The sequence below is a fragment of the Eumetopias jubatus genome, unplaced genomic scaffold, assembly GCF_037043125.1.
Source record: "Eumetopias jubatus isolate StellerSeaLion01/CBP00866 unplaced genomic scaffold, mEumJub1_p1.0 scaffold_4, whole genome shotgun sequence".
Lineage (NCBI taxonomy): Eukaryota > Metazoa > Chordata > Mammalia > Carnivora > Otariidae > Eumetopias > Eumetopias jubatus.
The window spans coordinates 141,207,100-141,221,347 of record NW_028274810.1 but is presented as its reverse complement, the minus strand read 5'-3'; the positions used below and the strand labels follow the sequence as shown (position 1 = coordinate 141,221,347).

The window sequence follows — 14,248 nt, the reverse complement described above, 5'->3', positions numbered from 1 at the left end:
TTCTTTTTTTGTTGTAGAGTACCAATGGCCAGTTGTCTTTCACTTAGGAAATGATTAGACTGTATTATTTTGATCTCTTTTTATGTTGGAGAAAATGATTTATGTTGTTAACTTAGTTTTTTTTAAATAATTTAATTTAATTATGTTATGTTAATCACCATACATTACATCATTAGTTTTTGATGTAGTGTTCCATGATTCATTGTTTGCCTGTAAAAAGTAACTTAGTTTTATTGAAATGTTCCTTTCAAAGTAATGAATCTGGCACATGAAATTGTATCTTTTTCATTTTCCTTTTCATAGTTTTGTAATATGCAGTGTATCAAAACTGCAGTGTATCAGCTTAGTATATTAATCAAATATATTTCTTGGTATTAAAGGATCCTCTAATCATATTTTTAATATCTTAAATATTCTTTTATGTATTTTTCTGAATGACCTTAACTATTAAAATTTTTTCTACCTTTCTTGGCAAATCTCAAACAAAAATGTATATACTTTCGACATAAATGCAGTTACCATTTGTAAGTCCCAATGAAAAACATGTTTGCATTTTTTCCTCAATGGAGTTATTACATTTAAAAAATTTCATTCGGAATCTGACTCTTTAAATTTTTCTTGTGGTGATATTTTATTTATACTTCAATGTTATTGATTAAAGAATAGAATAGAATTCAAATATATCATAAAACCTATCTTTAATTCAAAAATTTATTAGAATGGATGATTATGTAGTAAAGCACATAGAAAATAAAGTATGTTTTTATAAATCTGCTATAAATGCATATGACTGTTTATTCCTTTCTAAGCAGTTGAGGTTAGTTCAGAATATTTTGATTAGCAATAAAGTACTACGTCTTGTTTTCTCTTACTTATATAATGCTACTATCATACACAATTTTGTTCATTTTATGCTCTCCTGTTATATATAGGTTGATGATCATCGAAATAGCAGTTGCATTAATTGTTGAAACAGTTTCTTGTTTTTTTTGTTCTATCATTTCAGAGATATCCCTAGAATCCCTGACAGCACACATGCACAACTGGAGTCCAGTAAGTCTCATTCATTCTTGAAGAAAATATTAATAGTGTCATTTTTCAGGGGTCAGATGAATTATTTTATCTATTAATATGAAGTAAGAAATAGAATAACCTTGTTATCAAAATATAGTTATTATACAAATGAAAAATTTAGTATTATTTCATGTTATTGTGGGATAAAATACAAATTCTATAATATTTTAAAGATAGTTTTATTTTTTTTAAAAGATTTTATTTGTTTATTTGAGAGAGAGAATGAGAGAGAGAGAAAGAGAGAGCATGAGAGGGGGTTGAGTCAGAGGGAGAAGCAGACTCCCCGCTGAGCAGGGAGCCCGATGTCGGACTCGATCCCGGGACTCCAGGATCATGACCTGAGCCGAAGGCAGTCGCTTAACCAACTGAGCCACCCAGGTGCCCTAAAGATGGTTTTATTTTAATCATGCCCTCTTAACTGCTACATGTTTTTAGATAGCTTTATTAAGGTACACTACAATAAATTGGACCTAAGTGCACAATGAGGTAAGTTTTGATATACAGATGAAAACCGTCATCACAATAAAAATAATGAACACACCCATCTCTCCTAAAAGTTCCCCCCCGCTTCCTTAATTTCTTCTAATTTTAAAATTTACTACTTTGTAAACTAACCCTCAGTAAGTGCGGGGGGGGGATGCTTGGGAAAATCTAGTGAATAATATCCCAATTTACATTTTTAGAAAATAGGATAGTAGTTTTGATTTGGCATCATAGTAGAAATGGAACAATAGACAAATACGTTTAAGTAATGTTAAATACATAAACGCTTTTTATTACTTGTGTTTGAGTGCTATTTCAGATGTTAAACAAATGGCTTTTTTTCCAGTGAACTAAGTTTCTTGATTGATTGAGAGTAAGGGATATTGTAAAAGAAGAGAGGAGAAAAAAAAAAAAAAGAAGAGAGGAGAAGGGTTGCCATTTGAAATATGTTGCTCAGGAGAGACCATATTGAGAAGGAATGATTGGAGCGAAGATTTGGAGGAGTGGCTATCTGGGGGAAAAACTTTCCAGGTACAGGGACCAAGTGGTGCAGAGGTTCTTGGGCAGGAAAGCCTACGATGCACATGAGGAAAAGCAAGAAGGCCAGTGTTGCTGCACCGGACTGAGCAGCGGGAAGGATGGATAGAGGAGTCCTGGCAGCCAAATTTGCATAGACTTTGTAAACCGCTGTGAAGACTACTTTGTTTTGGGCTTTTACTCTGTGGGAAATCAGTAACTACATACGATGGTTTTGAGGAGAGATTTATGTTTTAAAATCTGGCTACTGTGTTGAAAATAGTTTAAATGGAGTCAAGGGTGAAAGCTGAGAGAGTAGTGAGAGAACTGTTTTTATATTTAGTATTTTATTTGGTGACTTAGGCTATTGATGGGAGCAATGAGGTGATGAGAAGTGATTGGATCCTACAATAATTAAGAATATACTATTAAAATAGATTTTTTTACTTTTATATCACAATTATAAGTGTCTTTAAGATCTTTACCAGAGAGGTGAAATACTTTGGGAATGGCATAGCACTATATTTTAAAATATGATCGAATGACTTATTTGATTTAGTACCTTTAAGTAGGTACTAAACCATTTTATCCAAAATGATACCATAATCACAAAAGAACTATAACAATAAATAAATACAGTTGACCCTTGAATAACATGGGTTTGAACTGCATGGGTCCACTTATGTACACATTTTTTCAGTAAATACAGTGTATTACTGTAAATGTATTTTCTCTTCCTTATGATTGTTTAAATAACATTTTCTTTTCTCTAGCTCACTTTACTGTAAGAATACAGTATATAATATATATAATGTACAAAATATGTGTTAATTGGCTGTTTATTGGTGCATCATCTGGTCAATAGTAGGCTATTGGTAGTTAAGTTTTTGAGGCATCACAAGTTACTGTGGTTTTTTTTGACTGTGCAGGGGTTAGCGCCCTTAACCCTCAGGGTCAACTGTACTAATATAATGATATCATCATCATTATCATCATTGCTCCCATTTTACTGAGTGCCTGGGATTGTGGTTGATGTTGTGTCTACATTATCACACTTATTTCTTACAAAAGTCCAATTTTTATTCACTTAAGTAACATCACTCAGATAGTGTATGAGCAAGGTGGAACCCTTTATCTCATTATAGCTATTAAAAAAATCCCCTAGTCTACAATTTTACAATTGTTTCTGAGGAGATAAGGGTCCTTTATCAAATTAAATTAGAATCAATCCTTTATTCTTTTTTTTTTTAAAGATTTTATTTATTTATTTGACAGAGAGAGACACAGTGAGAGAGGGAACACAAGCAGGGGGAGTGAGAGCGGGAGAAGCAGGCTTCCCGCCAAGCAGGGAGCCCGATGTGGGGCTCGATCCCAGGGCCCTGGGGTCATGACCTGAGCTGAAAGCAGACGCTTAACCATCTGAGCCACCCAGGTGCCCCAATCCTTTATTCTTTAAATGTTGAAGAATAAGCCCAATTATTAACCTCTGTCCTTAGTTCCTCAGTAAATTCTTCTCTTCATAATGCTTTTAATTGCCACATGACTCCTAAGTTTATAGTACCAAGATGATCTGTCATCATTCCTTTATGCTTGAATGTTTAAATAATATGTTCTGTTAAGTGTCTTCCTGTTACTTGAAGCTTAACATGTACAAAACAGCTTATTTCTTTCCACTTCTAAATATTATATAAGGTACCACTGTATTTCTTTTTTTAAATTTTATTTTATTATGTTAATCACCGTATCTTGCATCATTAGTTTTTGATGTAGTGTTCCATGATTCATTGTTTGCATATAACACCCAGTGCTCCATGCAGTACGTGCCCTCTTTAATACCCATCACCAGGCTAACCCATCCGCCCACCCCCTCCCCTCTAGAACCCTCGGTTTGTTTCTTAGAGTCCATAGTCTCTCCACTTCTGATCCCAAAGCCTGAAGTTTCCCCCTCAGTTTATACTGTACTCTTCCTAGAGGTGTATTTTATCCTCTTATGGCTCCAACCCAGCAGACACTCTACACTTTGATTTCTAACACTAATATCTACTTGACATTTGGTCCCATCCATGGATCCCATTACCTGCTTGACATCTCCTCTTGGATTTCTCAGAGGTACCACGGGGTCACCGGGGTCACCATGTTACAAAGTAACTTCTCCACCCATTCCCTTAAGCACAGGACTATCTCCAGTGTTCCACATCCCGAGGAATATCAGCAGTGTTCCGTGCAGAGAACAAGACAGACCTTCAGGACTTTCTTGATCTCATGTCTGGCCACAAGGCTTGATATCTTCATGTTTCCTCTCTTCCCTTTATCTCTCATATCTAGTTAGTTTCTGAGTCCTCCTTTGTTTATTTTGTGCTCTCACCAGAATTCTTTCTTTCCATTCCATTTTCACAATATTTCCTATTATTGTTTTATTGAATTCCACCTGTTAAGTATTTTCCATCGCTCTCAAATCAATCCATGCTTTAAGTAAGTGATAAAGTCATCTACAAGTGTAGTTATTGCCTCATTCAGAAAAGGTAGCTTTGATACTCAAATTAGTACCAAAATGTGTAGCCCAGAATTCCAGGCACTTAATTCCCCCTGCTATCCCATTAGCTACATTTTGACTCACTTTCTGAATTATTCCTTCCTTTCTGTAGAGATAAATTCATACATATAACTTCTGGATATTGAGGCTCTGCTTCTTCTGCTATACTGTCTCTTTTTTCAAGGACGTTTACTTCCTTTCTGCCTGTCTAATTTATTATATTCTTTTCCAGATGTGGTTTAAAAGTATCACTTCCTGGAAAGACTTCATGATTAACATTCCAGTACTTATGTTTTTAGAATTACAAGTTTAAACCATCTTCAAGTCACTTTATTGGTTTAGGTTTTGAGTTTTCCTAAGTTTCTATTTTTAAAACTTTCCTAATATGTTATTATAAGATATGAATTTAGTATACACATAACAGATGAGGTAACCAGGTCCTGATGTAGAGGTCTGTCCCTACTATAACTGGCAGAGAAAATGTTTCACTTTTGGTCTTAAGAGAATTCCTCAGCTGTACTTATGCTTCAGAAAATAGCTGTAATTTGCGGCACCTGGGTGGCTCAGACGTTAAGCGTCTGCCTTCGGCTCAGGTCATGATCCCAGAGTCCTGGGATCGAGCCCCACATCAGGCTCTCTGCTCGGCGGGAAGCCTGCTTCTCCCTCTCCCACTCCCTCTGCTTGTGTTCCTTCTCTCGCTGTGTCTCTCTCTGTCAAATAAATAAATAAAATCTTTTTTAAAAATAGCCGTAAGAATATCTGGAACATTGTGGCTAAGAAAATGGTCTATATAATGACATTTTGTGGACATTTTAAATAAATAAATAATTTAAAAGACATATGGTAAAGATTATTAAGTACTAATGGAGAGTCATCATTATTGTTCTTTATGTATAATTACCATTTCAGGTTCTAGCTCTTTTGAATCTCAAAAAATGGATCGCCCTTCTATTTCCGTTACCTCTCCCATGAGTCCCGGCATGTTGAGGGATGTTCCACAATACTTATCTGGACAACTTTCAGTATGTAATCACTACATTAATTTCTCTTTTTGAAGTACCAAGTAATGTTATTACTATATGACAATAGCTTTTTGTAAACCAGCTCCTTCTTAGAATGTAGTTGTGTTTTTAACCATCAGTTTTCTCATTCTTAGTAGTTTTGATTAATTGAAATTTAATTTTAATTATTTAGCATAGAGTTTCTTTATTAAAGTATATTAGATTTTCTGGAATTCAGTGAGAGAATTTGTAGAGATATCTAAAACCTTCTTTACCTTAGTAATTTTATTCCAAAATTCAAGGTCATGATTTTTGCTCACTATCTTAAAATGGCTATAATTTGTCCTAGACTTTTGAGAGAAATCACATTGCAGTACTGTACAAAGATGGTATATTTAAGATGAAAGTAAATTTTATACATTCCCTGCTTTTCAAGTTTAAGGAAATTTGGTATGAATTTCATAGTAAATCACTGGGGTATGAATATTGCTGTAAGTATAATGATATTTGAGAAGCTTTGGTCAACAGACAAAACTAAGTAAATGGCTAATATATAATAGATAACTGAGTATACTGGGTGATTTCATAGTAAGGGATCCCTAATTTGAACATCTTATATAAAAATTAAAAATTCAATTTGGCATTTTCTGTCCATAATTAGAAGAGCTTTACAAATTTGAGCCCTCACTTTTTATCAATTTCTTCAGTTGCCATTCTCTTTTTAAACTATTTAAAATATTAAAATATCTAAATTCATCCAGTTGTATTTTAGAAACATCATGTTGATGAGTTACTAAACTTGCAATTTTATATGTATTAAGAACTATTTAGATTCTCAAAATCCAGACATTGAATTTTGGATAAAAAATGTTATAGTTGAAAACTAAACTATTCTTGGGCTGATATTTTAAGAGTAATAGAAAAAGCTTTTTGTTTAATCAGCTATGAAGTTTCTCCTTTTATTTTTCGGGGGGTAGGAGAGGTGTTTGATTTTTACTGAAGAATTTTTATTAATTAAAAGCTATAGGAAGTATAAGCAGAGCTAACATTAAAATTATTGAAATAGTTTTTAGACATGTCCATTCTGGGACTCTTTTGATCACAAAGGTGACAATAACAGAAAAATTATGCAAGAAAGAAGTTGAGATACTATTAGGAACTTGTAAATGTCTTACTAAAATTAATTTCTTCTCTTTATTATTTTCTTTTCCTTTCTCATAAACAGAGTGAACTTTTTCATTTGAAGACAGTGATCTTTCTTTCATTTTCTATACTAAGTAGCATCTTTCTACTTATTCTTTTACATATATTAACAGCACAGATGTTGTCATTTATAGTTACAAATGTATGTGTATTTTCTTACACCATTTTGAAAGTGCTAATATTAACCTTTTTTATTAAATTATTATGGCTCCATTCAAATAGTCCATCTTTAAATAGTGTTTAGGATGCCTGGATGATGCCAGTACATAAATGTGTGTGTGTGTGTGTGTGTGTGTGTGTGTGTGTGTGTGTGTGTGTGTGTAGTTGGCTTCAGTTGGTGGAGGAGGGAGTAGAAGTTAGACTTCCATAGTAAGTAAGTACCGCTTTGTTACCATCTTTGAAATCCCAAGGCCCTATAGAAATTGGACCGGGGAGGCAGGTGGGGGTTGGGGGGAGATTGAGGAGCATAATGCAGGCATTTAGACAAATTTCAAATTCAGCTATTTTTTTATCATGGTTCAAAATGAATATACTAGAAAGGTAAGACTTAAATATTTTGAGGAAATAAAAACTTAAAAGTTTTACTTCTAAGAGTATGATTAGTGATTTAAAGTAATGGTATTTACATTTATAAATGGTGTTAGTTTAAAATCCATGTAATTGTAATTTAAAATATGTACATTTTATCATTTTCTTGTGACTTGGAAGGGGTATGTTCCAGTAAGATAACATTAATAAATACAATACATATTTGTTGTGGTAAATCTAGAGAGTACAGATAAGTAACTAAAAAATAAAAATCACCTATAATCCTACCACTAAAATGTAACTTTTCACATACATATAAGTTTTTAAACAAAAGTGATAAATCTGTGTATAGTATTTTGAGACCTGCTTTTCCACTTAGTAATATATTGTACGCTCTTTTCTTTAAAATTTTTTCTTTAAATATTTCTCTTAAAATGATTTTAAGAGCTAATATACCATTTTAATTTAATTCTCCATTATGGGACATCTTGTTCTTAATTTATAGTACTCTAAACAATGATGCCATGGAAATCCTTGAATGTAACTCTTACATATTCTGTTAGGTCAGACAAAATTCTTTTGTCAGGATAACTTTTCAGAAGTAAAATTACAATATGAAAGAAAAGAGAAAAAAATTTAAGATTCTTAAAATCTGTTGCCAACATTTTCCTCAAAAGTGTTTTTATGAAATTAATCTTCAATCATCTATTCAAGATCACTTCTCGGCCTTTTGGCTAAGATCAAGGGCAATCATCTATTCAAGAAATATCTGTTAAGTTCTGACCCCAGGTCAGCCATAATACTAGTTGCCGGGAATACAGCAATGAACAAGATAGACATGGATTTTATCCTCATGAAACTTAATTTTATGTTCGTTCTTTGCATGCAGGAAAACATGAGCAAAACACCCTTCTGATATTATTTCCTTTATATTTAACCCTATTTCTGCCAACTGGAGACAATTTTGGTTTGCTCTAATGATGTAGAGTTTAGGAAATACATCTGCATATATCACCTTTTGAGAAAATTCCTAGGAAGTCATCAGGCAACATTACAGTTTCTATCTCCTTCTACTTATTTTACCTTTGGGCATTTTTATTTTGATGAGATTTTACCTGGGCTCATAACTCACTTACAAATTTATGATGTTGCTAATTCCAGGGAACAAAGGTAATTTGTATGACTTGTGAGCTGACCTCCTAATGTATTATGTCAGTTCATGGACTGATAATTTCTCAAATAGAAATATACATATAATTTAAATTGTTGTTTAAACTTTCTTTTAAAGACTATTGATGATTTTAAAAAATTTATGCAGTTTATTTCCTCTTTATGCTTGAATTCTGCTGGCTGCTTGTTATTATCCTAGAGCATAACTGTACAAGTGCCATGAATACATTTGGTGAGAAACTCAGTATGAGCTCAGGTTTAGGACATGTGGAGTGTGTGTTAGCCTTCTCAGTGCCAACACTCCCTTATTTTGATTCTTTTTAATATTTATGTTCTTCCATAGTTTAACAGTTTCCTTCATCAGAGGATTACTTTTGTGGTTCTTTCATTATTTTTAAATTAATCTGGAGTTTTTGGCTAGTTTTTGATAGAGCGTTAAGATAAAATATAGCCTTCAACTCTTTTTAAAAGTGAGAAATGGCTCAAAATTCTTTCTTTCTATAGGAACACATTGATTCTTATTGACAATCATATTTTATTTTACTTCTGAGTCTGTGGTTGATTTATGGCTATAATGTTTCCTCAAGTTACTTTGTTGTAATATTTTTTGACTCCATTTTTAGTGATTATTTGTAAATATTGTACATAATCATTTTGTATGCCCTTTTAAGTGGAATAGGTAACTGAAGAATAGGTATGTATCCTTCATATCTCCTTAGAAGTTCTATAGCCTTTTTAAACCTTTCTGTAAGTGAAAGTGTTTTCCTTTGAGCTTTTACCTATTAGACCTCATCGTCACAACCTTGTTAGTCCAGAAGCATTGCATAAAAGGAATGCCTTAAAGATAGACAATAAAAAATGCAAAACAAATTGTGTACAAATTCACTTCTTCATTTGTATGAGGCTGACTTGTTACAGGTTTCATCAGATATTTCCTGTTTAAAATACATGAATTAGTATTAATTACAAATTGCAATGCAATATATAATACTTCACCATTCCTGTATGAAATATCCAGAATCCACAGGGGCAGAAATCAGCTTAGAACGTGCCAAGAGTTGGGGCAATAGGAGAATGGGGATTGATTCCTTCATAGGTACAGTATATTCTGGGGTAATAAGTTTTGAAACTAGAGGGAGGCAGTGGTTGCACAGCATTGTGAATGTACTAAATGCCACTGAATTATACACTTTAAAATGGTTACTTTTATGATATTTGAATTTCATCTCAATTTAAAAAAACTAGCAAAACAAACATATGTTTAATGTATAAATTTATAGGTGAAGATTAGGTTTAAATTACCATAGATTGTAGACAACAGATTTCAGAAATCTGTGAGTTGCTTATTTGAGACTGTTTTAGAAGATGGAAAATGTTTGCCTTAAAGGACTAATTTATTTCAAAGTGCTGTTTGTTTGAAATTAATTTTTTTTCAGTTAATGAAGTAATATTTACTTGCAATAATCTTCCCTTACCTTGCTATTTGGGTCTAAAACAGGCAGAACAGGTGAGAGAGCAAGGAAAATAAAATCTATTTCCAAATAGAGTATTTTGTTAGTCCCTCTGTTCAGCTTGCCTTGTTAATCTCTATGCATTTCAGACATCCCTGGTCCATTTGCTAGAGAAACATCCACCTAGGATTCTGCAGACAGATATCAGTAAATACTCCATATCTAAAGATTTCTTTCTTCCTTTGGAAATGTCTCCACATGAAAAGGAAGACTGCTTAGATTTGAGACTGCCTTGGTTTTTGGAAAGAGAGAAAGATGACTCATATGATTGATATCTGCTTTTAAGGTCTGCTTTCCTTTGGCTTTTAGATTTATGTCTTAAACAATCTCTATCTGATGATAGTTGAATTAGGCAACGGTCCTCCTACTACCTATTATCTGTTTCCGTATAACAGTGGAAAGGTCTCTATTTATAACTCTTTGAATTAGACAAGAGAAACATCCGTGAGAAGTATGAGGAATGGGATGGAATCTTGGTGAAAGAAGAATTAAATGCCTTGAAATCTATCCCCAAACCCAGGGATATGCATCTGATTTTGTTCCTGATTTAATCATTGGCATGCCTTAATAAAGGCACAAAATTCTGATTATTGTGGTGTCTTTTGGAAACTGTTTCAAAGTGAAAACAGAATAACCCAGGAGAGAAAGAAAATTTGATTTTATTCTGAGAATTTGAAATAGAATGCCTTCATCAGAACTGGGCTTCCTTTTCTTTTCTTTTCTTTTCTTTTTTTTCTTTTTTTTCTTTTTTCTTTTCTTTTCTTTCCTTTCCTTTCCTTTCCTTTCCTCTTCTTTTCTTTTCTTTTCTTTCCTCTTCTCTTGTTTTGTTTTGTTTTTGTTTTTTTAGAACCCAGCTTTATTTTCTGTCTTTACACTATCTTACTTTTTGTTTGAGTATGGGCAACTGTATGCACCCCTTTTCTATGTCTCTGTTTCCTCATCTCAAATTAGACATAATAGCAACTACCTCCTAGTGTTGTTGGAGGCAAAGAACTTGCAATAAATTGTCAGTAAAAGAATGGAAATAACAAAAAGAAATGAGGTATTATCATTACTAAGTGTTTTTAGCAATAAACAGTGTTATCTTGAGTGGTACCTAATAAATGTTTAAAAATGGTGTTTAAATACTAGAATCTGGTATAAATTCTTAAGATGTGAATCAACTAATTAGTCTAGTGCCTTCTGCACACTTTTATCTTACTGTGTTTATTCTTTTAAGAAATGCTAAAGCCAACTTGGCTAATGTTTTTTAAACCTTCGTTAGACAAATTTTGGAGAAGTCATACAGTCAATTTACAGATAACTTTTCACTATAATTCTATGATGCATCTTCTTGGACTATGATTTTTTCCTATGGTAGTGTGTTTAAGGGTGAAACCAGAAATTTCTTGACTCTTGGATTATGTTTATACTCATTCTTTCAGAGTACACGAGCCCAAAAGCGTTACTTTACATTCAGTCTTAATTCTTGTTATGTTGATTACATTTAAAAATTCTAAGATTTTATATAGTTTTATATGTTTTAACATTTTGGCAAAATTAACTTATTCATTATATTGAAGTACTTAATTTAGATATATATTGTTATGGAAAAAGTATATTTAAGGGATAGTTTTATGTGTTTATTTTACTTTTGGTCTTTTAGTTCCAGCGTGTTGTCCTTTTTGGTTTTGTTTTATTGCTTTTTTCTTTAATTTTGCTTACCAGAGCCAAAGCCTTAGTAGAAGAACAACGCCTTTTGTTCCTAGGGTTCAGGTAAAGGCCTTGTCTGCCTGATAGAAACTAAAGTTGTGTTTTAACCCTTATTTGTATGTTTTTGGAAAATGCGTAGTAGGAAACTTTGTTTGGTATGTTGCTCCAAACCATATTATTGACTTTCAAATCATTTTATAAGCCAGCTTGTAAAATTCTGCATGGGGATTAAAATACAATAAAAATTTAAAGAGACAATCTTTGTTAGTGATTTTATATGATGAACTGAATACTAAAACTGATAGGTTTCAGACTGTACATATATATATGTATATAACATTGACAAAAATACCTAATTTTATACTGTTGATATTATCCTTTATTACACCAAGGTTGCTGTCTCTTTAAATAATTCATTATATCACTTAACATCTACATTCTCTTGCATTTTCCAAGCAACAACTCCTTGAGGAGACTGGCAAATAAATTTGTACCTTATCTAAAATATGAATTTTATGCATATTATATATAAGGTTCAACTTTGGAAAGTGTATTACTTTGAAAGAACAAAATAACAATCTAAATAAAATGTGTTGGGTTTATTTATGTTGTTTACATTTTGTAATTGAAATGTCGTTTAATTTTACTGTAATACTTGGTACAAGTTGTTTGCCTCTTTTCATTAGGAAACCCTTATATGGTTAAAGTAATGACAATATAGTTTTTTTTTTTTAAAGTAGTAGTATGCTTTCCTTGCTTTGCTGCATGTTTTTTTGTTGTTGGTTTTGAATAATACTAATTTAGTTTAAATTTTAAAAATTACACTTGTTTTAGTTAATGTTATTTAGAGTTAAATATTTACTTGTGCTGTTCAGTTCTCCTTAGGAAATTTAAGAATGGGTACATGGTAAAGCTGGAATGATTGTTATATTAAAACAATCAAAATGATGCCAGGATTTCTATTAATGAAATAGAGCTAAAATAAGAAGTATGTCATATCTAGAATTGTGGAGATACATTTGTTATATTTTGGGGAAATCAACATATGTTTTAACCATTCATTTGAAAAGCACAGATAAGAAATTTAGGAATGTGATAAAATAATCTAGCTAATAAGATAATTCTGTTTTGACAAGGTAAACTGGATATCTATTAAAAACTTCAATGCAAGTCCTGTAATATAAAATGAAAATTAGGGCTATTGATCAAATGCCTAATTTAAGACAGTTTATTAAAAGTTGTAATTTTGATTAAAAAATCAGTAAAATTAAAAAGTGCCTTTTTATCTATATTATTTTAACACATATATTTGGAAAGTATGATTTAATAGACTGTAAAGTATAATTGTGAAAATATGAAGGCCATATGCCTAATACCTGTTTGCATGAAAAATGAATATTATTGACAAATGATATTTTTGGTTTTCTATGGCATAAGAAATCTAAAAAGAATACTCCTTATCAAACATTTGAAGTTATGTATCTGAAAGGTTTCTCTTTAACAATTTTAGAGAAGCAAAAAGATCGCTTGTGGAGATGGCAAGTGCTTAGTCTCATCCCTCAAAAAAATGGACAGAAATCAGTGATTTTCTCAAATAATTATGAGCATAGTCTAATAATAATTATTATTGTTTCTTAGTTTCTAAGTGTAAAGTTTATCAGAAAATTTTTCTTTAGAGTCTTTTTCTCTTTGAAGTGCCTAATATTCATGTCATGATTCTTAGAGAAGGATTATTAATATCATGGGAAAATAAAGCCATAAGCTTTTATTGCTATAGAAAATAGAGAATATCAGAAATTAATATGGTTTTGGTGACACATTTTAGAGGAACCATGATGCTATCTGACAACATCTCTGTTTCGTCTCATACACAAGACACTCTTGTATTTCTTACTTTTGTTGTTGTTTTCCCCTTACGTCTTTTGCCAGAAGAATAGTTTCTTTTTTCCACTTACCCTCATCTCTATCTATGTTCTTATATTGTTACACAAGGAAATATTTGAATTTTTTCTATTTGCATGTGAGAGTCTTTTTTTTTTTCCAGGTTGTTGATCCCCTAGTTTAAGGCAGTGGTTCTCAAATGCCTATGAGAATCACCAGGAGGATTTGTTAAAATGCGAGTTCCTGGGCCCCATTCTGAGTCAGTAGGTGAGAGGTGGGCCACAGGAACATTTTAACAAATAAGCCAGATAACACTGATATAAGGAAGTTAGGGAACCACACTTTAAGAAAAACTTGTCTAGAAAAACTTGTCTAGAGCTGCCAGGTATCGTCTAGAGACCATACCTGGCAGCTCTATTAGGAAAACTTTGTTACACAACAGCAAGATAATACCTGCATTAAACATAAGGACTTCGTACAACATAAAGAGTAATAATTATAGTTTTTAAAAAAATTAAATTTTCTTACTATTACTAAGAGGGCTAATTCCATTTGACTGAAAAGCAGAATAAATAATTTTATGTACTCTTCTGGGCCATAAGTCTTCTTCTGAGTCATATCTTGCTCAGCCTCTCATTCTCTAAAATATGAAGTGA

The 14,248-nt window shown here is 32.2% G+C and overlaps 1 protein-coding gene across 42 annotated transcripts in view; it reads left to right on the top strand.

Moving 5' to 3' along the window:
- The window catches only part of RIMS2 (regulating synaptic membrane exocytosis 2), a 585,834-nt gene that overhangs the window by 302,960 nt on the left and 268,626 nt on the right, over nt 1-14,248 (top strand). For 32 of the 42 annotated variants that reach the window (XM_028109995.2, XM_028109857.2, XM_028109910.2 and 29 more), the window contains 2 exons: nt 1,007-1,053; nt 5,516-5,628. In XM_028109995.2, coding sequence (XP_027965796.1) covers nt 1,007-1,053; nt 5,516-5,628 — 160 coding nt within the window. Of the gene's footprint in view, nt 1-1,006; nt 1,054-5,515; nt 5,629-11,726; nt 11,775-14,248 lie in introns of all 42 variants that reach the window. The other 10 variants (XM_028109958.2, XM_028109849.2, XM_088023110.1 and 7 more) reach the window with 1 other exon arrangement.